Source organism: Gopherus flavomarginatus, chromosome 7, assembly GCF_025201925.1.
Source record: "Gopherus flavomarginatus isolate rGopFla2 chromosome 7, rGopFla2.mat.asm, whole genome shotgun sequence".
Classification (NCBI taxonomy): domain Eukaryota; kingdom Metazoa; phylum Chordata; order Testudines; family Testudinidae; genus Gopherus; species Gopherus flavomarginatus.
In genome coordinates this window covers 49887149-49912988 of record NC_066623.1, presented here as the reverse complement: position 1 = coordinate 49912988, position 25840 = coordinate 49887149, and the positions used below count along the sequence as shown (strand labels likewise).

At 44.4% G+C, this 25840-nt stretch overlaps 1 protein-coding gene across 2 annotated transcripts in view; it reads left to right on the top strand.

Annotated features, from left to right (window-relative positions):
- MTA1 (metastasis associated 1) overlaps positions 1–21158 on the top strand; it is a 179049-nt gene extending 157891 nt beyond the window's left edge. The window contains exons 18-20 of one of the 2 annotated variants that reach the window (XM_050963186.1): positions 8007–8038; positions 11049–11200; positions 19493–21158. In XM_050963186.1, the coding sequence (XP_050819143.1) occupies positions 8007–8038; positions 11049–11200; positions 19493–19631 (323 nt within the window). In that variant the 3' untranslated portion in view covers positions 19632–21158. The remainder of the gene's footprint in view (positions 1–8006; positions 8039–11048; positions 11201–19492) is intronic. The other variant, XM_050963187.1, reaches the window with a different exon arrangement.
- The last annotated feature ends 4682 nt before the right edge of the window (positions 21159–25840 follow it).

Here is a 25840-nt window from a genome sequence, read left to right as displayed (position 1 = left end):
AGTCTGTGCAAGGGGAAATAGAAAGAAGCATTTTCATCCTCAGAAAAGAACATGTTCTATTTGGCCAAGCAGAAATAAAGCAAACATTGAAGAGAGCAGAACATTGTTTCAGGGCAAATTTCCCCAGCCTTGAAAATAAACTACTCAGCAAATCTTGGTATTTAGATAGCAGTGGGATACAAGTGTTCTCTGATTCTATATTCCACTGGCATTCCCTCTTACTGAAATGCAGTTCTGAACCATCAGAAATCTTTCAAAATGTAACTTCAGTATTACTGAGGAGATGGATTTAATTGTGTTTATACATATGCTAACCAGACAGAGCCAATGTAGCTATAGTTATTTAAAATATCTAATTATTCTGTATGAGGAATAGAGTTTGTGATTGCTCTTAAGAATATTGGTAGATCTGGTTTTTGAATTAGCCCTGAAGGCAATTGTGCCTGAAGCAGAACTCCCATGAGAGGTGGAAAACTCTCCCTCACTGAGGGATAGCTTGGGCTGTGCCCTTGTGTAGCCATGCAGGGCATAGGAGAAAGTAAGGGTCTAGCCACAATAGCAGCCTGTGTGCTCATGGGAGCACAAGGACTGCATCCCAGATGTTTCTCCTCAAGGAGCTACTATGGGGAGAATGGGTGGAGCCATAGCTTCATCTGCTTGCACATGGGTTAGTGGAGCTGGCTGGCTTCACGAGGGCAAGTATTCTACACCCTTCTAAAGGGATGTAGTGAATATTGCCACCAGCACAACTGGGGCGATCCAGGCAGCATTGCTCATGCTGCCTCCCAGTGCTTCCTGCTGGTAGGTCAGCGTATGCACCACCCCTTGCTGTAAGTTGCATGCTAAAAGCACAGTCTATCCTTTAGAAGTCTCTTCTCTCCTCTGCACATATGCACTTAGGAGATAAGCCACTTTGTGGGAAGCAAGTTGAACTGCATGTCCTCAAGGTACAATATTTATATTTCAGTAGTGCACAGAGGCCCTGATCAGATTTGTTGTGCTAGACTCTGTATAAAGTTAAGCATGAGTTTTGTCCTGGAGAGCTTTGTCGAAAAAGATCAGGGGCAATGGAGACAAGTATATCATTTTTATATTTATAGCAAATGGTGAGATATATATATATATAGATAAATTTTCCCACCTGGCCTCAGACTAGCCATTATATGCTGATTAGGTTTTTACTGGTAGTGTGGTAAAAGTAGGTCTAGGGAGAGACTATCATCTCTTCCTCCTCCAAATTTCAAGGATCTATTCAGGGAGGGCATTTCATGCATATAAGGGATAGCATGGAGAAAGGCACAGAGAGGTTTGTTTAGAGTGACCAGATAGCAAGTGTGAAAAATTGGGAGGGGGAAGTATAGTTGACTATATAAAACAAAGCCTCTGTCAGGACGGTCCCAATAACATTGAGATGTATACTCACCCTAGACATGTTTGAAGAGAATCCTAGAATCATAGAACTGGAAGGGACCTCAAGAGGTCATCTAGTCCAGTCCCCTCCACTCATGGCAAGACTAAGTATTCTGTAGACCATATCTAGAAGACAGGGGCTGGCATAACTGATGCAATTAAGGAGCAGGGTAGTGACAGTATAAGAGATGAGTGAATCAGTAGGGAAGGGACAAAGTTGTGAATGGCCTTGAAGATGACAACAGGTAGCTTGGACTCATGTTTGTTATATCATGTTCCATTTGTTTGTCCCAGGTTGGAGAGTAGCTGGTAACTGAGCTGCTTACTGTTTCTGTCATCCATATTTGACAGCTCCTAAAGAAACAAGGTTTTAAAGTGAACTTCTCTCTTCCTCTAGGCCCTCACATCTAGACAGAGTATAAGAATGATATTTTAGGGATGAAGCTGACTACTGCTGATCCATTATGGACTAATCTCATCTAATCACCAGTGGCCTTTCTCATGTGGAATAGGACCTTACTTCACAGAGTTCCATCAGACTCAGTGGGACTACTTGTGGAGCAGGGTGCGACCCAATAGGAGCGAGGGCATCGGGACATGACCATGTAGTGTGTTGGTAGGAAACTGATTCCATGTAAACAGCTGTAGAACTGAGCATTTCAGGATCTACTGTACAAGGCCAATAAGTACATAATATGCAAGGATAGTGAATGGATGTGGGCAAAGAACAACATTTTTTATGTCCAGAGAATCCAATCTGGCCTTTACTTTATTACATGTTTGGAGATTTGTTTTAATCTTGCCTCATTTATTGTAATATCAAACATTCTAGAAACTCTGTCACTCTCTCTCCATTACAATCAAAATAGTTACTTTGTTTGTTTTTCTGCTTTTATTTCACATAATCTTTCCTTTTTTAACTTTTTAAATCTTTTTTCTCCTTCTCCTTTGCCAATCTTGGTAGGAACTTATTTAGGTAAGTAACTTACAATTTTAACATTATGCACAACAGATTTTTATAGCTAGTTGCACTTCTGTAATTACACTCCTGCAAGTTCACCCACTGCACTTTTAAGGTGATAGACATCTAACAATCTGCTCACAGCTCCAATTATGTAAAATACTGGCACTATTTTCTCAACAATTAAAGGAGGAATTGATATAATTTCCATTATTTATTTATACACACACCCTCTCTCTTCCCCTCCCCCGCCCCCCCGCTTCACGATTTAAAGTTAAGCTTGAAACTTGTTTCGCAACTTGAAAATGAAGTCTGTTTCCCTATCAGAAAATACTTATTTGGTCATGTGCACATACTGGTTTGTTATGGTTCGCTCACGAATGCGGGACTGCTGATGTTTTTGTTGAGAAGAGCAAGATCCCAGGAAAGGCATCTGTTTTGGGGGTTTGGTTCTGTTTTTGGATGGGGGGCAGAAAGAGGGAGAAAAATGTGTGTAAAAATATTACATGGACTTCGAAAACAAATCTATGTATTTTAAAAGGTAGCTTAGATTTTAAACTAACAAGTCTTGACAGTGTACCTTTCAATTTTGTATATACATTGCAGTTTATCACAGCTACATTTCTGAATGATTTTTCACACTGCATGTATTGCATGGTAGCTCTCTTCAGCAAAGAGATAATAAATACGGAGATTAACTTCTTGCTGTGCTGATTGAGAGGATTTGAGCCTATGCGAAGTGGATGTGCATTTTGGGGGAGCAAACTAGTGGGTGCATTATGTGGTTGGCCATGCCAAAGTGTAAGAGAGGGAGTTAAAAGTTCTATGTTATAAATTAGGCTATCCAAAGGCATGACCTAAATGCTTTGATGTTGGACTGTGGTTTTCCTTGGGACCAGTGCTTCAGAGGTTGCTTGTGGGGAGCTGCATGCTATCTGCTGGTGGAGGAGAGGGATTTAGGCAAAGATTTTGTGGTGCTGAGGTAGAGTTTATCTAAAATGAGAGTAAGAAAAGAGGAACAGAAAGGGGCTTAGAGATTTCTAGTTACATGAAAAGGTGACTAGCAGAAGGAGAGGTGCTCACTTTCTATTCTGCAGCTTCCTAACTTTTGCCTTTGTGATGTGTTGGAAGGTTCTCCATTTGTTAGACATCCAGGTGTGAATGAGTACTTCCAAGATTAGATTAGAGGTTTTGGCTCTCCCACCTTTGGCAGTGACAGGAGTGCATTTTGTACAGGTGCTGCGGAAGGAGTTTGCACTTCTGCAACTGGTAGGCAATTTGGGGGAGTTGTGATGCCACCACAATGGCACGGCGAGGGCTTGCTGGACTCCATACAAGTAGGGATTGTGTCAAATAGCGCATGCACCTTATGTGTTCTTGCAGATTTCCTCAGGAAATCAGCCATGCTAGCCGGTTTCTCTGTGGTATGACAGAAGCTAGACATCTCACTCTGATACTGTGCAGTCAGGTGGGTGTAGTGGTGAGTTCCAACTATTCCTTGGCCCCAGCAGCACTGCCGGAGATTCAGAGTTGTGTGTTCTCTGGAGTCATGAACTCCCTCAGGTCAGGTATCTATTAGATTCATTTAAAAAAGGAGGGGTAGGGTTGGTACATAGAGGGCAATGTTTTAGTGTGGTGGCTTTTTTTTTTATGAGATCTAATCTCGGCTTTAAACTTGCCTTTATCTCATTGGAGTAAATTAAATGGAAATGGAATTTAGCTGCAGTGAAATAGAAATTCATTGTCTCCTGGATCATCTTGGAAATATATCCCCTTGCAGCTCTGACACTCTAAGAAAGGCCAGTCATAAGATCATTATAACCTATTGTGACTACTCCCTGTGAAGCAAGCTGTCCTGCAGAATAGATCTTGTGCCAGAGATCAAAGGTTTTGAAGCCTGTGCACTATTTAAGAGCTGAGACATACTTTGAGGGCTTTGTGCACTGTCTATAATATGGCAGCTTGTTCTATAGCTATTTCAGTAACATTCCAGAGTCATTTGTGGCTACGGAACATCTTAGTTTCTGTAGCAATCTGCCTTGTAGCTTTTATCTCTAAAAAGAGGGAAAATCTGGTTAGTCAGGGTAAAACTTATGGTCATCAACAGCCTTCCTCCTCAGTTTCATATTGTCACTGAATATCCCTTAGAAGCACGCAGCTTGACGGTATGCCAGAGGAACTCGAAATAAATTCTGTATTTTCCTAGGTTTCTCTGCTTTTGGTGGCAATCAATGCCATGTTTTCAGGCATGGAAGTCTATACCTTCAGATAGTTGGATTTTAGAAAAGGGTTATCGCCGACCCCCTTCTATGTCCTTTTTCCAGGATCCCTGTAATGAGACACTGTTAAGAGAAAAAGTCTCCTTTTAAATATAGAGGGCTGTAGAAGGGCTGTCGGAGCCCTCTGCATTTTTGTCCCTAATATATGCTTAGGTCTAAGATGTGTGGTGTGTGTGTCCCTCACTGCCTCATTTTGTGTATTTGGGGGAGAAGGGTGTCTGTGTTCCATTCTCAGCCCCTGAAAAGTTGAACAGCAGCTCTGAGATTGTATTTGGAATATGTTATAGCTGTGGTACTGTATCTCTGCTACTGTGAAGCAATAACTATTGATAAATGGTGTATTTTAAATGGCCAGCCATTATTTCCGATGTAATTTTCTGTCATAACACAATCAGTTTTTTTTAATGGCTACTGCTGTATTTTTTCCTTGTCTTCTACATTCCAGGTATATACATTTGTTGAAAGGGAACAATCTCAAATAGTTAAGTATTGGTGTATTGCCTTTAGATATAGTAACATTAAACATAGTGTAATAGCAAGGCTACAAAAATTACTTTGAAAAATGTATCTATTTTATGTTGCTGATTACTGGATCAGCAAAATACACAATTATAAAATGTGGCTCACTTTTTCCTGAAAGGAGCAGCTTTATTTTTGAGGCTGTCCATATGTTGGATGATTAACAGGTTTTGGGGTTGTTGGTGTTTTTTTGCTGTTGTTTATGGACTTGAAGCACAAACTCTTGGAACCAGTAGCTTTCACCTCTGAGTCTTGCTTTTGTCACTCTCAACATGTGACATCTGTGTCTTCTCACCATGCAGGATCTGAGTTACTACTGATCTTGGAATTTGGGAGTAGCCTTGCTACTGACTACTACCTGTACACCAACATCCTCCTTTGCCCCAGTAGCTACCTCTCCTCTCTGAATGGAAATCCTTTGACACCAGCTGCCCCTGTGGCCCTGTCTTTGTTGTCATCAAGTGTATTGAGCCCTTTGCCTTCCATCCACAGAGCTCAAATGTTTTCACAAACGTCAGTTGGTTAAACCTCTCAATATCCCTGTGAGCAAGGACAGTATTATCCTCATTTTGTAGAAAGGGAAACAGAAGTACGAGGTGATAAAGTGACTTGCCCACAGTCACATAATGGATGAAATTGCAGAACAGTGACTAGAACTCAATCTCCTGACTTCCAGTCCCAACTTGCAACCTAATGACCGTGCTCCTCCCAACAGCTGTGTCAAGCTCTTTGTCTACATCAGCTGCCCGTTTCTGCTCCTGCCTTCTGAATGTGACTGCTGCTTAGGTGGAGACTTACATTCCCTTCACCAACCGAGCTCCTTCCTGATACTGGATGTATCATTAGTTGACATCTCCTTCATTAGAGACACAAGGTGGATGAGGTAATAATTTTTTATTAGACCAACTTCTGTTGGTGGAAGGTATGCTCTTTCGAGCTAAACAGAGGTGTTCTGCAGTCCTGAGGTCACCTACCTTGTCTCTCTAATACCATGGGACCAACACAGCTACAACAATGCCGCAAACAATCATTAGGTGATCTCTAGCTCTGAAGCTGGATGTTTGAGCACTGAAGTGCCAGAAAATGAAGCCATGTGTGCATAGGTGCTGGAACTGGGAGTACTGCCGCACCCCTTGATTTGAAGTGGGTTCCATCATCTACAGGGTTTACAGTTTTGTTCAGTGGCTCTCAGCATCCCCCGATACAAATTGTTCCAGCACCCCTGCATGTGTGAATGTGTGCATTTACCTTCATATGTTGGTAGTTGCTTATATCTGCCTTTTTGCAGAAAGGTGCACTGTTACCATGAATGATGCAAACTCCTGAATTTATGGCAATATTACAATTAAGACCACCCAAGCACACAAAAATAGGGAAGTCCAACAGTTGTATTTTTTCCCTGAAACATTAACTTGGCCTCGTTTTTATATCCTATATGTTTTACCAGTGTACTTACTAAGTATGTTAGAGTTTACGTTATACAAAGGAATCTTCAGATGTGGCCAGTTTTGAAGTAGGCATCTATCTGACGGTTAAGGTTAGAATCTTTTAAAACAGGAGGGTGTGTGTGTGTGTGTGTGTGTGTGTGAGAGAGAGAGAGAGAGAGAGAGAGAATTGTTGCTGAATTCTCAAATAGCAGCAGGGACTTTGCTCAAACATATATTTTTAAATAAAAGTTTGTCTTTGGTCATAGACCAAACAAGGAAAATTTCAGGCTAAAAGGATAATGTTTAGAAAAGTTTTGTGTGTGTGAAAGCAAAGTTATAATGGAAATCCATTTTGCAATCAGTAGCTGCCTGTTATGATACATATTCTCTTTATGTCTAGAACAATTGCTTTCTGGGCCAAAAAGGGGCCCAAGATACTCATGTGCACTGCAGTTGATGAAATGTGATTTAAAGTTTTGGGAATGTACATGCTGGTACAGTTTAACTGATGTAGGTAATATTAAAAAAAATCATTTGAACTTACCATAAAATAGTAAAAAGGTGGTGATGGAAAAGATATATCAGGTTACCTAGGCTATTCCCTGCCATACCTTTGCTGCAGCTCTATACCAAATCTTCATTTTCTTACATACTGATACTTGTATGTGTCCAGTAGTATACCTGTTTGTTTAGAGCCCTGGTTCAGTTTACACACTAGCTCTGCACTTAAAACATGGACCTTTTGCAATGCAATGGAATATCTAATAATGTTACTAGACTACCATTTACTGCATCAGATCTTTGTGCCTGTAATGTTTGTGTTACTGGAGTATCACCTTGTGTGATGGAGAGATTGCTGAGTTCTGACTGTCGGAGCTAAGATATTGGAAGTCTTTACTTGTGACAGGGTCTTATGGACTGAGCAGTTCAGTAGATGCAATCTGATTGTACATCCAGGAGATAAAATAGCTCCTTGGATTTTCCCAGATGATAGTAAAGATTTTACTCCGCTCCTTTCATAGTGCAATACTGTCCTTTTCTTTAAGTCCATCATAAAATTTGAAAACTGGAGCTGTTCCCAAACTATTGAGAAGTAGTTTCCAGATCTGAAAGAGGGGATTTGATTTTGGCGATGGTTTCCCATGTATTGTCTAGTAAGACATGAGTGACCGGAGAAAAAAGTGGGTAGCGTATTTAAGTTTTTTGGCCTTAGTTTTTTAGATTGCGTTGTTAGGGATGCTGTCTTCTGAGTTATTTCTCAAGGAGGGGAGAGATTAGGGTGATAGAAAACTGCCACATCAGAAAATCAACCCAAATGCAAACATAGCTGTGTTAGTTTGATTTTGTATTTTTTCTGTCTTGGAAAATCACTGCTGTCTTACGAGCTCTATTCTCTTTCCTGTTTGTTAGGTCTGCCTAACCACGGACAAACCAGACAAATGGTAAGAGAATGTTCATTTAAACCAAAAATGGGTGGGGGAAGGGAGGGAAAAAGGAAAAAACGAAAAGGGAAAAAAAAACCCCAAACCATAACTCTCTGGATAGGCTTTAAAAGGGTGCTCTAGTTTTTTTGCTTTTGCTGTTCACAGCTATTCATACTTTATCATTTTTTTTCCCAATTAGCCAGGATGGTTTTGTGTATAAAAAACAGATCTGGGTGTTTAAATGAAAAAAGACACAGTGCAATCTGTATCAGTGAAATTCTGTTTTGAATGGAACATTTTGTGTGTCCACTCATACAGAAGTCAAGAGAGTGGCTGTTTACAGCAAAGCCCTGAAATGTGTTTTAAGTGGAGTGTGTTTCATTGAAGGAGAAAGGGATGACATGACGCAAAGGTTTTTGTTTGGCAAATGGTTTCTTCTTTTTTAGACAGTTGGCGTGCAAGTTGTCTGCTGAGAATGTGTGTGTTTTAATAAGTAAAAACTCATCTTAGCCTTTCATCCATTATGCTGAGAGCTTTATCAGGTGACAGAAGCAAATAGCCAGTCTAATTGATGGGTTTCTGGCAAAGTGCTTTTCATGGAGTGCTCCTAGGGTCCAATTTGCCCCCTTTCAGAGGGCCAGCACAAGGATGAAGAGACACTTTAAGCCATCAAAATGGGATTTAATGGCATAGTCCTTGTTCTAGGCCTCTTCAGTGGGAAGAATTTTGCACCCTGGAATTTTTGCCACAAAGCACCCTTTCATGGTATTGCTATAGTGGAATTTGCCCTGTTTGGTAAATTGCCACAATGTACTAGTGTGAATGGAGGCACTCAGAAATTAGTAAATCTGCAGCAGTTTTGAATGACAGCTATTGAATAATGATTGAGTATTATCAAATCTAATGCTTCTGTCTTGGGGTAGAGTATATCTTATGGCCAGGATTTATTTTTGTCATGCTATTTTAGTTGTAATAACGAAGCAGATCACCTTTGTTTGTCACATTAGCATTTGATAAGATGTGGTGAATTGTATTTTAATTGAATTCAGTTTCACCTCTTACTGCAGAGGAGACTGGCTACTTGTTTGTGTCTACTGTGTAAACAAACTCAGTGTAGTGGGAGAAATATAAGAAATGGCCAAACCCCAATCACCTGCAGGGATAAAAACACTGAAATGTCTCGCTACTCTGCTTGCTTGATAAAATGTTCTACTGAAAATGAAAGGTCCATGTTTCAGGATGTAACAGTTGAAGTGATTGCTCTGTTTTGGGAGAGAAAAGCTAGACTCCAAGCATTTCCGAGAATTTTCACTGTCGTCGTTTTCCTGATACTTAACACAATGGAGAAAATAGTCTTCACACAGCAATGGAAAGGACTCTCCTTCAGAAATCTGGCAACACAATATTTCAAACATTGTTCCCCACACTACAAAAGTAAAAGCTGAAATTTCTTAAAGTATTTTGATGGCTCGTTTTGGTGCTAAAATTGTCTGAAATACAAAGGTGGTAAAAAAATGTTGAGAAAAAATAAGTTGTCTATGCCACTTATGTAATATAAGTGTGGCACTTGCCTCCAGTTTTCAAGGAGTTAAGAAAGAAAAAGGATTTAGCTCTTTTATAGACTTTTGTATTGGCTAAGAGAGAAAAATAGGAAAATGCATCCAACTCTAAAGCAGCCAATGGCATTTATACTAGGGCTGCTAGGATATATTGTCAAACCTTTTTCTGAGAGAAAATTGGGTTTTTGACTAAATGAAATTTTCACAAAGTATCTGGTTTCTGCAGAAAATTTTAATTGTCAAGAAAAACCCTTATATCCCTCTTGTTGCCCAGTATTTCAACTTGGATATGTTGGTAGAGTACCTCTTGGGAGTTGTAATTTAGGTGCTTCATGTTCGCATTCTCCTGTGCGTTCCCAGTCAGACTACATCTTCTATGGTGCACCATGGCTGGGGACTCCCATGATACACCACCTCCCCTTTCCAAGAGGCCTTATGGGAGATGATGTTCTCCATGAGACACTAGGGCTGAATTTCCTAATCAGAATTTTTGGTTTTTCGCTGCAATTTTTCAGGATTCCAATTTTCCATCCCCCAATCAAAATTTTCTATGGACATTAGTTTTCACAAACTTATTTTCACTTTCATCAAAATTTTTTTTACCTCTATAGAAAACTTTCTGAACAGTTCTAATTTGCCCACCTCAAACTTTCAGTGCCTCATTCTGCAACTTCAGTATGTTATGAGCACTGTTAATTTCTGTGGGATTTTTCTAAATAGTGTTTATCGTGAGTACAAGTGGCAGAACTGGGCCCCAAGTGATTCAGGACAACCATACTTGAGTAGTTTAATTCCTTGCATACCCACACCTGCATCTTTATAAAGGTAGAACTATAAATTTCAGTGCAGTGGCAGGGGCCAACTTCATAAAGCAAGTTCACTATGCGTGGGGGCATCAGAATAAGACAAATATCACAGCGAGACCTTCTGATGAGCATCTTAAGGTATATGATTTTAGGTTTTCAAAAAGAATTTTTAACTATATATTCCCCTTCTTAAAAATGAACATTCTTAAAGCAAAAGGGATGCGGGTGAGTGCGCGAGCTCAGTATAAACTTAGAGTCAGATTTTTAAATTTTGCTAGGTGTAAATGCAGATTTCCTTCTGAAATTTAATGGAATTACCCCACATTTACAGTAGCGTGACTAAGAACTGAATCTTGCACTCAGTCTTCCAAACTTGATGTGATCCTTTTGTGTACAAACCTTTTGTGTAGGTTTACTGGCCATACGATTTGTTCCTATTTTTTTACTACAATCCTGTCCTATTGTAATTTTAAGAGGGCCTCAGCTTCTAGTACTAGTGGCCAGTTGCTTTGTCATGAAATTTACATTCACTCATGGGCAGGAGAGGGAGAACTTGCAATATCTGATTTGGCAGCTTTAGATCCTTCTCTCCTCTTGTTTGTTTGTCACATGCCACCATGGATTAACTGCAGTCCATAATTTTACTTCTTTCTATATTGTTAGGGACCAAGCCGAAACTTGCTGCTCAATGGGAAATCATACCCAACAAAAGTCCGATTAATTCGTGGTGGATCCATGCCTCCAGTGAAAAGGAGGAGGATGAATTGGATTGATGCTCCAGATGATGTGTTTTATATGGCCACTGAGGAAACCCGGTAAGGAATATATGCCAATCAATTGATTCTCACTGGGGAGGCTGCCTGTGTGTAACTCCTTTTGGTTTCTACTTTGCATTTATCACCCCTAGCACTGTTCATGCACACTGATGATATTTGTATGACTGCTCAGAAAGTCTCTTCACCAGGCTTGGTGTTGCATATTTAAAAACTCAAGCAGCTGCCTAAGATGTTTCAGTAGAATGGGTCTCTGGCTGATTGTGTGCCACTGCAGCACTCAATGGAAAATGGATTCATAAGGACATAAGACTGGAAGAGACCTCCTGGGTCATCAAGTCCAGTCCCTTGCTGTCACAGGCAACTCATTATATAATCCCAGTCATAAATTTCTCAAGCTCCATCTCAAAACTAGTTGGGCTGTTTGCTCCTCCTCCTATTGGGAAGCTTTTCCAAAAGCTCACTCCTCTGTTGGTTAGCAACCTTCTCCCTGGAACTGAACCCTGCTCCTATGAATGCTGTTGATTTGATTCGGAGCAGGTGTAGATTTCTCTCTGACTTTGAGGCCCAATGAAGTGAAGAGCGTTCTGGTTACTTGGATCGACTTGGTCACCTGCTGAAGTGATCTTCCCTGAATCAGCCAGTAGTTGAGCAAGGGTTGGGCTGGGTTCTCTGCCTTCTTTAAGGAACTGCCATTGTTGCCAAGGTTTTGGTGAATACCTTTGGTGCTGTGGAAAGAGCAAAGGGTGTAGAAGCCTGTACTGGGAGTGACATGTTCTTTTTTGATTAATTGCTCATGTCTATTCCACAGTAGGTATGCGTGCTCGCCACGTGCACTGGTGCCGGAAGTTTTTTTCCCCTTGCAGAACCCGTAGGAGGGAGCGCTCCCCATGACCCTTGGAGTGGCACCTGCCTGGCATAGTATAAGGGGAGCTGCGCGCTTCCCCCACCCTCAGTTCCTTCTTGCCACCAGTGAAGGTGTGTTGGAACTGCTCTGCTCCAGCTTTGCTGTAGCTTGTCCCCAGAACTGTTCGTTCATTAAATGTTAGTACCTGTCATTAGTTAGCAGTTTAGTTAGTAAATGAGCCTGAGCCAGGGCATGCTCCGTGCCCCAAGTTTAAGTCATGCACTCTTGCAAGCGTTCTATGCCAAGGAGCGACCTGCACACAGACTGTTTGTACTGCTTGGGAGAAACCCATATCAGCAAAAAGTGCAAGATTTGCAAGTCGTTTAAGCCTCAGACCAAAAGAGAAAGGAATGTTAGGCTCCGGGCCATCCTGACCCCAACCCCGGCACGCCGCCCCGAACTGAAACCTGGCGACCCTCAGGTATTATTGACCAGTCAGCACCGCTCCCCATCCACAGGGCACACCAAGAGGGCCAAGAAGACACACTCTTCACAGCGGCACTGAGGGAAATGGGACAGGTTAGGCCCATGTCGGGTAGTCCTTGTTCCCACCAGGCCCCTGGCCTCCAACTCAAGTTGAGCAGAGTAGCCTGGTCCCTTTGGAACAGGCCTCTCCAGATGTCTGGATGCCTTCCATGCCTGAAGCCCTCCAGGCCCTCCACACCTGGAGCGCTGCCGATGTTGACCCCATGCTCAAGAGGCAAGCCGCCATTGGGATACCTGCAGCCACCGCCGGCCCCGTACTGGTCTCAGTCGAGGGAACGTTCATGATGCTGATCACCGCCCAGCGACCACTCAGGGCAGAGTCCAGGTGGATCGCCCTCGACGCTGACCAGACTGTCTGGCTGGGTTCCATCTGTCCGGGACTCAGGGCACCGCTCGTCCTCAAGGACTGAATATTGATGGGACCGCGGTGGGCATCACCATTGGTCCTCATCTCGGAGAGGCCACGACACAATAGTCAACGCAGTTCCAGCTCGGCCTCCCACTCCAAGTCTCCACCAAGACATCGCAGCCCTGGGCATCAATCGCGGGCATCTCACCGTCAAGGGTCCACCCGTCGAGGCCATTCACAGAACAGCAATTACTGTCAATACTAGTCCTCCACATCGAAATCGTGGTCCCGTGGCCGTCATAGATCCCGGCACCACCACTCCTCCCAGTCCAAAGACAGCAGCAGATTTTACGCAAGACCGGTCTCCATCCGTAGCTGTCCCTCGATGAGCCAGGCTGGCCAACCTGGACAGTCGGTCCTGCTGGTGCCACAACAGGCGCAGTGACTCAGAGTGTCATGGCCAGCCAAATGGTACCAGTGGGCACTGTGGCTTCCTGTGCAGCCCCCGGTGGGGACTTCCTCAGTGTCCAGAGCTTTGGAAGCACTGTCGGCCTCCCTCTCCAGACCCCTGAGGAAGGAGTCGGTGGGATGTACGTCCTCAGCACTGTGCCCAGAGACCGACCAGGTGGTGGACCCTCTGCTGCCAGCCGACACCCAGAGCACCACACTGGCCTCTTCGCCCCAGCCGGAGGAGGCGATTGCCCCCCCGCCATCCCTCTGGAGGACTCTAGGACCCACCAAGAACTCTTAAAGAGGGTGGCAGCGAGCCTGCACCTCCAGACAGAGGATATGGATGAGCCCTCGGCCTCCCTGTTTAACTTGTTATCCCCATTGGCACCTGGTAGGGTAGCCTTGCCTTTCCATGAAGAGGTGGCTAAGATTTCAAATACCCTGTGGCAAACAGCCTTGTTGGCCCCCATCTCTAAAAAGGCGGAACGTAAGTACTTTGTACCCATTAAAAGGCTCGAGTACTTGTATACCCACTTGGCGCCCAACTCCTTGGCATCCGAGTTGGTCAACCGTAGTGAATGGCAGGGTCAGCCAGCCCCGACCCCAAAGAACAAAGACTCTCGGAGACTGGACTCTTTCGGAAGGAAAATGTATTAATCTTTGAGCTTTTAGTTATGAGTGGCGAACCATCAGGCTCTCCTGGGCTGGTACGAATTCAGTCTGTGGGGCTCCCTGTCTAAGTTTGAGGACTCCCTCCAGGAGTGCGATAGGAAGGGGTTTAAGGCATTAGTGGAGGAAGGGACAGCGGCTGCTAGGGCGTCCCTGCAGGCAGCTTCGGATGCTGCAGTCACGGCCGCATGATTGATGGCCTCCATCCATGAGACGGGCGTTGTGGCACCTACTCTCTGGGCTGTCCAGTGAGGCGCTGTCTTCCATGCAGGATCTCCCGTTTGATGGGAAAGCTCTGTTTGTGGAGGAAACAGATACAAGGCTGCATCGCATGAAAGACTCCTGCACGACCCTCCAGACTCTTGGTCTCTATGTCCGAGCTCCGGCAAAACCTAAATTCAAGACTCCTGCCCAAGCAGCCCTCCTGAAGTACGAGGCTGCCGATAAGAAGCAACAGGACTATTAAAGTATCAGAGGGGTAACCGTGTTAGTCTGGATCTGTAAAAGCAGCAAAGAGTCCTGTGGCACCTTACAGACTAACAGACGTACTGGAGCATGAGCTTTTGTGGGTGAACACCCACTTCGTTGGATGCATGTAGTGGGACTATTAAAGACGCCCTCAGAGGCAGTCTCTGGCCTGCCCCCCAGCCTGGGTCCTCCAAGGGCAATCAGGCAGGAAAAAGGCATTTTTGACAGGATACTTGGGGGCACCTCACCAGTCCTCATCAGTGATCCACCCCCAATAAAGCTTCCCTTCTCCAACCAATTGTGCGCTTTCCTCCTGGAATGGTAGCTGCTAACCTCAGACCAATGGATCCTCAATGCCATTTCCCAGGGTTACACCCTCAGGTTTACTTCCTCCCTGCCCCAACCACCCCCCGCCCCCGTTCTTCTCGGGGGACCCATCACACGAAGCTCTGCTCAAGCAGGAGGTGGGGCGGCTCCTAGGACTAGGACCAATAGAGACGATGCCCAAGGAGTTCATGGGCAAGGGGTGGTACTACCATTATTTCCTCATCCCGAAGGCCAAAGAGGGGCTCAGGCCCATCCTGGACCTTCGAAGTCTGAATCAGTACATGGTGAAGCTCAAGTTCTGCATGGTCTCTCTGGCCTCCATCATCCCCTCCCTAGATCCCTGGGACTGGTACGCTACCCTCAATCTACAGGACGCGTACTTTCGCATCCACATATTCAAGGAGCACAGACTTCCTCCTTTTCGTGGTGGGACAGAATCATTACCAATTCACGGTCCTTCCATTTGGTCTATCCACTGCCCCCAGGGTGTTTACAAAAGGCATGTCAGTGGTAGTGGCCTAACTCAGATGTCGGGGGGTCCAGATATTCCCTTATCTGGACGATTAGCTTGTCAAGGGCACCTCCCAGTCGCAGGTGGACAGGAGGAGTGCCACGTGATCCCTCATGTGCACCACCTTGGGCCTGTTGGTAAACAACACCAAGTCTATGTTAGTCGTGGTCCAACACACATAGTTTATCGGGGTGTTCCTGAGCGCAGAATCGTCCTCCCGCCAGACAGGTTTGAGATCCTGAAAGGTCTCAGACTCACTCACAAGGTTCCCAGTGACAACAGCAAGGGCTTGCCTGCAATTCTTGGGTCACATGTCGGCATGCGCGTACGTGGTCCGTCATGCCAGACTCAGGATGAGGTCCCGCCAGCTTTGGTTGGCCTCGAAGTTCTCCCAGGCCATGGACAGGATGGACTCTTTGATCGCCTTCCTACAGGGGTGGTCTTCCCCAAACAACATGCTCCAAGGGGTCCCATTCAAGGACAGGGCCCCGTCATTGGAGCTGATGTCTGATGTGTTGGACCTGGGTTGGGGTGCCCACGTGGGGAACTTTCAGACCCAAGGTCTGTGGTCAGCTCAAGACCTGACCCTACATATAAACGTCAAGGCGCTCAGAGCGCAGCTGGCATATACAGCCATCTGCTTGCACCTGGAGGGCAAGGTAGTCAGGGTCCTCACGGACAACATGGCCTCAATGTTCTATATGAACAGGCAAGGAGGGCCCGATCCTCTGCTCTCTGCCGTGAAGCCCTCAGGCTGTGGGACTTCTGTATAGCCCACGACATCAACCTGAAGGCCTTCCACCTACTGGGCACCCGGAACGAGAGGGTGGATTGTTCGAGCAGGGACTTTTCCTTGCCACACGAGTGGTCCCTCCACCCGGAAGTGTCCCACCAGCTCTTCCAAAGGTGTACCTATTTGCTATTTGGCAGAACCGGCGATGGCCCCAGTTCTGCTCCGGGTGGAGCTTGGGGAGGGGGTTATGTCCGATGCCTTTTGCCTGTCCTGGTCAGATCAGCTTCTCTACACTTTTCCCCCATTCCCCCTTATCAGCAGGGTCCTGGAGAAGATAATCAGACAAGACCCAGGTCCTCCTGACTGCCCCAGCATGGCCCAGGCGGAATTGGTACGGGACCCTCACCGGCCTGGCGGTAGCTCCACCATGGCCTTTGCCCCTCTGCCTGGACCTGCTCTCTCAGGACCAGGGCCACCTCCTCCATCCCAACCTAGCGGCTCTTCACCTCACGGCATGGCTGCTCAGTGGTTAGGTGGAGAGGAAAGGACGTGCTCAGAGCAGGTTAAGCGCATCCTCCTCGAAAGTAGATGGCCCTCCACTCGCTGCGGTTATTTGGCAAAGTGCTCCCAGTTTTCCAGGTAGGCGGTGGACCAGGGTGTCTCCAGCTTATCCTTGGTTACCTCTTCCACCTGAAGGCCCAGGACCTGGCGCCCTCGTCAGATAAGGTGCACCTGGCAGCCATATCGGCCTTCCATCCGCTGGTGCATGATATTTTCCCATGCTATGACTGGCCAGTTTCTTAAGGGTTTGGACCATCTTTTTTCGTATTCTAGACCCCTGTTCCCACAGTGGGACCTAAACCTGGCATTGGCTTGTCTCATCGGGCCCCCGTTTGAACACCTGGCCACGTGCTCCTGGCCTCACCTCTCGTGGAAGGTGGCCTTCCTGGTTGCAATGTCATCAGCCAGGCAACACTTGGAGCTCAAGGCCCTGACCGCCGAGCCGCCGTACGCAGTCTTTCCTAAGGACAAAGTCCAGCTCCGCCCACACCCTGCATTCCTCCCGAAGGGGTGTCTGCCTACTACATGGGTCAGGACATTTTTCTACAGGACCTCTGCCCCAAGTCTCGCGCGTCCAGTGAGGAACGCTGTCTCCACATGCTCGATGTGTGGCGGGCTCTGGCTTTCTACCTTGAGCGAACTAAGCCGTTCAGAAAGTCCTCAGAACTGTTCATCGCCTTGGCTGAGCATGCGAGGGGCCAGCCGATTTCCACTCAGCGGCTTTCCAACTGGATCACTTCATCCGTTCCTGTTATGAACTGGCAGATGTTACCCCGCCACCCATTGTGAGGGCACACTGTACTCGGGAACAGGCCTCTTCAGCTGCCTTCATGGCCCATGTCTCCATCCAGGACATTTGTAGGGCCGCCACGTGGTCTTCGGTTCACATGTTCACCTCGCACTATGCGATAGTCCCCCAGACCAGGGATGACACCAGGTTTGGCAGGGCTTTCCTCCATCCTGGGAACTTGTGAACTCCCTACCCTCCTTCAGCAGATATATCTTAGAATGATCTATTGTGGAATAGACATTGAGCAGTCACTTGAAGAAAAGACTGTTACCTTTTCCATAACTGGTGTTCTTCAAGATGTGTTGCTCATGTCCACTCCACATCCTGCCCTACATCCCCTCTGTTGGAGTTGTCTGGCAAGAAAGAACTGAAGGTGGAGGGAGCGTGCAGCTCCCCTTATACCACGCCAGGCAGGCGCCACTCTAGGGGTTGTGGGGGGTGCTCCCCTCTACAGGTACACTAGAGGAAAAACTTCCAGCACCGGCGCATGTGGCGAGCACACACATCTATTGTGGAATAGACATGAGCAACACATCTTGAAGAACACCAGCTATGGAAAAGGTAACTGTCTTTTCCTACCAGGAATCTGAGGAGTTTCCTGTGGACTGGCTAAATGGATACTTGAAATTGGTTTGTGGCTTTCTACCTGTAAAATGCCTGTCTTGAGGCTTTAGGGGAATTGTGGAGGCTAGAGTCACCATCTTGAATTTGAAACAATGGATGAACCTGACATGTTGAAGATCCAAAATGGGGGACAGTCACCTTTTTTCAGTGGAATGAAAAAATAATGGGAATAGAATCCCCTGACTCTGAACTCAGGGTCCCTGAGAAGGAAGAGGGAAGATAGGAGGAGAAAGGGTACGAAGGGGCTGGAACTGAATAGAATACTGCTTCTTCGCAAGCACCAAGACTCAGTGGTCCGAGGTTATTGCAGTTCAGGCTTCCTGAAAACATGAGGGGTTACCAAAGGAGGAGGGGTGGAAAGGAAAATACCTTTGGTGGTTCTGTCAGGCTCTCCACATTGGTGTCAAATCTGCTGCCTTGTAGAAGCACTTGATTGTGGGGGCAGCTGAGGCCGGGGATCGAAGCTCTTTCTGTAATATTCATGCTGTTGTATTCCATGGCCAGAAGGGAGAAAAACAAAAGTTGAAACTTCAGAAATACCAGGTTTTTAATACTAAATAAAAATGACTGATTTTGAATGAAAACTTTAAATCAAAATTATTCAAATTGAAATTTTTCATTAGAAATTTTTTTAGAAAGAATGTGTGTGATTCCAACTTTATAAAAACATTTCTGTACATAAAAATGTGGGAATCTCCCTTTTCCAATTGGATAAAATTCTTGGCTTCATTGCAGTCAATGGCAAAACTTCTATTGGAGTTGATCAGGTTTTCCCCTCTTGTTTCTAGTTCTAGCAGAGCACAAGATACCAAATATCCAGGTAATGACATTTTTATACATAGGAAAGCTGATACAAACACAGGATTAAATATTACCCATTCTTGGTCTTGGGCCTGTGTAATTTTGGCAGAGAAATTCCACATTTGAGGGGAAAAGAGAATCTCTTCGGCATTTTTTGTTTTAAGTGGCAGCTGTTTGAACCTGTTCTGAAGTTTGAAATGTTAGAATAAGTCAGAGGGAGTTGGCTTTGTAGGCAGGTGAGGTGGCCAATGATGATTTATTTGTAACATGGCTCTGAAATTTATCAGTTGATATTATTGCCTTGGGTGTATACATAAGTTTATAATGGAAAACATTGGGTTTCTGTAACTATTGCATACATTCCACACATCTGCTACAATAGAGGCTTTCATCCTACAAACACTTCCATATGCAAATAGCCCACTGAAGTCAGAACAGAAATCTTTGGGCTCTTTGGAGAAGAGAAGTTATAGAAATGGCAATGCTCTTTTTTGATGGGTTAATAAAAGAACAAAGTGAGAAGACTTAACTGAAATAAATATCATCAGCCCAGCCCATTAATGTGTATGGCCTCCTGAGAGCACTCTGCAGAATAGGAAATAAATGCTAGGATTTTCTGTCTTTGTGACAAGCTCCTTTTTATTTTCACTGTTTGTAGGAAAATTCGCAAGCTGCTTTCATCTTCTGAAGCGAAGCGAGCCGCCAGACGCCCTTACAAGCCCGTTATCCTTCAGCCAGTCCAGGCAGTCCAGTTACGACAACCCCTGAATGATGAACCCATAATAATTGAGGATTAAAACAAACTGAGCGGCCCTCACAATGCCAGTGGGTCTGCCTGAAAGAATATCTCCTCTGATACATACTTGAGTTTTTATGGCTACAGTGTTGAACTAACTGCTGAAGATTGGAAACCTTTAAGGAACGGTTTTGCATCTTTTAAACCCCTAAAAGGAACTCAGCCCCATCTGAGCCCTGATGACCACAGACTGCGCGCTCTCTCCTGTGCACGCTCTTTCCTCTTCTCTTCTCTCCTCTCCTCTCCTCTCCCTTTTTATTTTTGGTAGCCTATTTTCCCCTCTTGCTTGTAGATTACTCTGCCTTTTTGTAGACATGTGGGAGGGAAGATCAGTTTAACTTATTAAGAGAACATGGAATAGTAATTTTTAGCTTTGTTTCCTCTGACCTTTGAAGAGCTAGAATCCTTTGTTTTGTGACTGAGCTCTCGTTGCTAACCATTTCTACGAGGCTGTGTTGTAAGATTTTTTTTCTTTTGTGGACGGTGCCATTTTTGTTTCGTTTTTGTTATTTCTTTTGTAGATAAAGTTTTGATCTGTAACTCAGATATTTGGAAATAGAGGATTTGAAAGCCAGCTACAGGTTCAGCTAGTTTTCTTGGTTCTGTCCCTTGTGTTTTTTGGATAATTTGGCATGGTCAATTTTGCTTGTGCTCAGGCACAAGACAGAAACAACTCAGGCTGAAAAAGGAGTGAGCTAAGAACTGAAGAATCTTGCAGAACATTACATTAACACTGAAGAACTGAGGCCAAGTTACTGGAACTGGCTGTTTTATTCCAGTCAGTCCCAGGGAAATCTGGCCTGTGGCGTTTTTTACAGTAACCAGAATTTTGTGTGCTGCCTTCTGTCCGCTTCTGGAATCCTACATGCTCTTATAACAACAAGGACCAGCAGTAGGCCCTCTAGTGCAACTAGTGTAATAAATTGCTTTGCTCCGGCTCCAAGAGTCAAGTCCACCAATGCCCAGGGACATTTTGCTTTGAATTCTGAACCTGTTTGTGCATCAGTGTTTTTGGACACACCTCTCCATGGGAAGCCTGGTTTCTGTTAAATTACATTACTGTACATCTCCCATCTTGAAGGGAATTTAAAGTTAAATTACAACTGGGTTTTAATTAGAACAGACTGTGTCTGAAATTGTTTTTCACCTTGACATTTTTGTGTTTGAGGTTTGTTTTGGTTTTTTGCATCTCCTGAACATATTATGTATTAGCAAGTATGTAATTTTTTTCATGTCTTCTCATGGCAGTGCATTTGCAAAATGCCCTGCTTTGTTTTGACAGGTTGTGAACTATCATTTGCATCTTGTGTTGATCTGTACATGTACCTGCCTCAAGCAGACACAGCACATTATAATCCCCAAGTCATTCCATATGTGTCAGCAGTGAGATGAGCCAAAGTTGTATTTGGGTTATCACAGTCCAGCCGTGATTCTGTGCAACACTGCTACCCCTCTGGGTGAAGTCGAAAGGAATCTCCACAGAACAAAAACAGTTCAGTTAACTTTACTTAATAAACCTGGAACCTGAGCTTTTGTGAAACAGCTGTTTTTTGTCTATGTTCTGAAATGTTAACTCAAACTTGACCTTTGCCAAGGCACCATCTGCCTGTAGAATGTGGAGCTGCACCTGCTTCCTAGAAATTGCTTTGATTGAAAAGTGCTTGGATAACTGTGCTGCTGTGAACTGTAACTTCTTCACATGTGTTTGGCCTGTCAGTCTGTTATTTTGGACAAGCCTCATTGGTAGTTTGATCCCACCAATATACTCAGTGTATGTCTAACTACATTTTAAAACCTGCAGCAGCAACTCAGAGTCCAGCTCTAAAGATTTAGGGTTGTGCTGCAGCACTAAAAGCAGGTATGTAGATGTTCAGGCTTGGGTTCTGAAATTCACCCTGCTCCCTGACCTTCAGAGCCTGAGCCTGAACATCTACACAGCTGTTTTTAGTGCTGTAGCATTAACCCAGGTTCTGAGACTCATTGCCGGGGGTTTTAAAATGCAGTATAGGCATATTCTGAGATACTGCTAACCTTTTAGAGTCTGAAAGGTTAAATTATTTTTCTCTCCTGCACCATGGCTCTTTTAGGAATAAGGGTACAGGACTCTGAAAACTGCCCTGCATGCAAACAATAGATTTGACACTGAAGCTTTTGGATGAGCCTATTGTATGTGTGACCCATACCATCACACTGAGCAAGGGTGCAAGTGTGACATGGCAGGATAGAATCCCAGTGGATTAACTTCTGAATATGTGACCATTTAAATATTTCCCTTCTACATTAACTCACTATCAAGATGAGCAAAGTTAGTTCAGCTGCAGTGCTTTAGAGTGGGGACAGACTGATACCTGTAGCTTGGTACTATATGTGCTGCTGCCACGCAGTTTATATTCTCCCTTTACTGCTGACCCCCAACTTGAAAAACCAGAGTGGACAGCCAGGCGCTGAAAGAAATGTCAGCAAGGCAGCCATGTCCAGTAGCACTCTCTCTCTCCTAGGCCGTGGTGGAGTGTTGTTGTAGTAATGCAGATTTGTGCCTGCAGTACCACTTCCTGCACTAACAGTTTTCCTTTGTTTCTCATGAACATATGGCACAACTCCACCCTTTGCATGTGAGATGTGATGAGAGAGACTGCCTCAGGCCGTTGGCTATAGGAAGGCCTTAAGTCCAGTGGCATGTGACTTTCCTCTAAAAGGAGGAGAACAGCCTGAAGTGACTACTCAGGAAATTGCAAAATTTAGCCCTTGCAGACCACTTTGAAAATACTCATTTGTGTTTTGTCACCGCAGGACAGGATGCAGAGAGAAAGTTTCTTGACACCTTAAATGGCTGCTTCTTGGAGCAGCTAGTCCTAGAACCTACAAGAGGAGAGGCAATTCTTGATTTAGTCCTAAGTGGAACGTAGGCTGAGGTCCAAGAGACGAATATAGTTGGGCCCCTTGATAATAGTGACCATGATGTAATTAAATTTAACATCCTTGTGGTGGGGAAAACACCACAGCAGGCCAATATCATAGCATTTAATATCAGAAAGGGACACTGCATAAAAATGGGGAAGTTAGTTGAACAGAAATTAAAAGGTACAGTGCCAAAAGTAAAATCCCTGCAAGCTGCATGGAAACTTTTTAAAGACACCATAATAGAGGCTCAACTTACATGTATAACCCCAATTAAACATAGTAAGAGACCCCAAAATAGTGCCACTGTGGCTTGGCTTAACAAAGTAAAAGGAGCAGTGAGGCAAAAAGGCATCCTTTAAACAGTGGAAGTTAAATCCTAGTATGGAAAATAAATGGGAGCATAAACTCTGACAAATGAAGTGTAAATCTATTGTTAGGAGGGCAAAAAAGAGAGTTTGAAGAACAGCTAGCCAAAGACTCAAAGTAATAGCAAAAATTTTTTGGGGAACATCGAAAGCAGGAAGCCTGCTAAACAACCAGTGGGGACAATTGAGATGCTAGAGGAGCACTCAAGGATGATGATAAAATTTCTTTGCATTGGCTTCATGCCTGAGGGTGTGAAGGAGGTTTCCAAACCTGAGCCATTCCTTTTAGGTGACACATCTGAGGAACTGTCCCAGATTGAGATGTCATTAGAGGAGGTTTTGGAACAAATTGATAAACTAAACAGTAATAAGTCACAAGGACCAGATAGTATTCACCGAAGAGTTCTGAAGAAACTCAAATGTGAAATTGCAGAACTACTAACTGTAGTCTGTACTCTATCATTTAAATCAGCTTCTGTACCAAATGACTGGAGCATAGTTAACATTACGCCAATTTTTAAAAAGGGCTCCAGAGGTGATCCCAGCAGTTACAGGCCAGTAAGCCTGACTTGAGTACCGGGCAAACTGATTGAAACTATAGTAAAGAACAAAATTGTCAGACACATAGATGACATAATTTGTTGGGGAAGAGTCAACATGGCTTTTGTAAAGGGAAATCACGCCTCACCAATCTACTAGAATTTTTTTAAGGGGGTCAACAAGCAGGTGGACAAGGGGATCCAGTGGCTATAGTGTTTAGATTTTCAGAAAGCCTCTGACAAGGTTCCTCACTAAAGGCTTTTAAGCAAAGTAAGCTGTCATGGGATCAAGAGGGAAGGTCCTCTCATGGATGGGTAACTGGTTAAAAGATAGGAAACAAAGGGTACGAATAAAGGATCAGTTTTCAGAATGGAGAGTGGTAAATGGTGCTGTCCCCCAGGGGTCTGTACCAGGACCAGTCCTATTCAACATATTCATAGATGATCTGGAAAAAAGAGTAAATAGTGAGGTGGCAAAATTTGCAGATGATACAAAACTACTCAAGATAGTTAAGTCCCAAGCAGACTGCAAGGAGCTATTAAAGGATCTCTCAAAACTGTGTGACTGGGCAACAAAATGGCATATGAAATTCCATGTTGATAAATGCAAAGTGAAAAACAATCAAATGATGGGGTCTAAATTAGCTGTTGCTACTCAAAGAGAGATTGGGGATATAGTTCTCTGAAAACATCCACTCAGTGTGCAGCAGTCAAAAGCAAACAATGTTGGGAATCATTAAGAAAGGGATAGATAGTAAGACAGACTATCATATTGCCTCTGTATAAATCCATAGTACACCCACATCTTGACTACTGTGCGCAGATGTGATCTGCCCATCTCAAAAAAAGATATTGGAATCGGAAAAGGTTCAGAAAAGGACAACAAAAATGATTAGGGGTGTGGAATGGCTTCCATATGAGGAAAAATTAATAAGATTGGGACTTTTCAGCTTGGAAAAGAGATGACTAAGGGGGGATATGATAGAGATCTATAAAATCATGACTGGTGTGGAGAAAGTAAATGAAGTGTTATTTACTCCTCAAACACAAGAACTAGGGATCACCAAATGAAAAAGCAGGTTTAAAACAAACAAAAGGCTTTTTTTTCATACAACGCACAGTCAACCTGTCAAACTTCTTGCTAGAGGCTGTTGTGAAGGCCATGACCATAACAAGGTTAAAAAAAAAACTACTAGATAAATTCATGGAGGATAGGTCCATCAATGGCTATTAGCAAGAATGGATAGGGATGGTGTCCCTAGCCTCTGTTTGCCAGAAACAGGGGAGGGGCACCAAGGGATGGATCACTTGTTGATTGATTACCTGTTCTGTTCATTCCCTCTGGAGCACCTGGTATTGACCACTGTCAGAAGACAGGATACTGGGCTAAGTGGTCCCCAGCTGTAATAAAAATAAAAAATAGCATGAAAACAAAAGGCACCAAAAAAAGTGAGACGTAATTTGAATATTTTTTATTTAACAAATGCTTTTCTAGCCTTTTTCTGTGCAAATGCACTAATTGAGGAAAAAAATCTAGCTTTCATGCTATGTCACAGTTGATATTAAACATGGCGAGCCCATTCACACGTTTTTGTTCCATAGCTGAACAGTGATACTTCTTTACCTGCTTCAACACATTGAAAGTGTGTTCACCTGAAGCCACTGATGCAGGCAAACTGACAAAAATACACAATGCAATTGTGATATTAGTTGTGACCAAGTTCCTTCTCTGTCTTGGTGGGTCCTGCGCTTTTTGGCAGATTTGCTCACCTCAGAGGTTCATGGCAGCCCCTCAGTTTGGCCACTTCTGCTAGAGGCTTAAACCTGCCATTCACTCAGCTCACCTCATCACTGGCCAGCATGAGGAAGATGGAGAACAATCGCCGCAGTCTCCGTGTTCCACCTAGTGGGTCGGGGACATGCCTGATCCCTTTCCAAATTAGACCTTGCCTTCTGGTGTTGCTCACAGACCAGGTCAACTTCTGTGTCCGATCAGGAGTTGGGGGGAGGGGAGGTTCCAGTCCAGGGCCCTGTGGATAGCAAATGTCTACATGTTCTCTATCAGCTGTGTGACAGCTACAGCACCAACTCCCTGGGCTACTTTCCAATAGCCTCCCCCCAGCACCTTCTTTATCCTCACCGCAGGATCTTCCCCCGAAGCCTGATCATGCTTGTACTCCTCAGTCCTCCAGCAGCATGCCATCTCACTCCTTGCTTGCCCTCCACTAACTGATGCAGGAGGTCCTTTTTAAAGCAGGTGTCCTGATTAATCTGCCTGCCATAATTGATTCTAGTATGTTAATTGGCTCCAGATGTCTTAATTAGCCTGCCTGTCTTAGCTGGTTCTAGCAGGTTCCTGATTGCTCTAGTGCAGCCCCTGCTCTGGGCACTCAGGGAACAGAAAA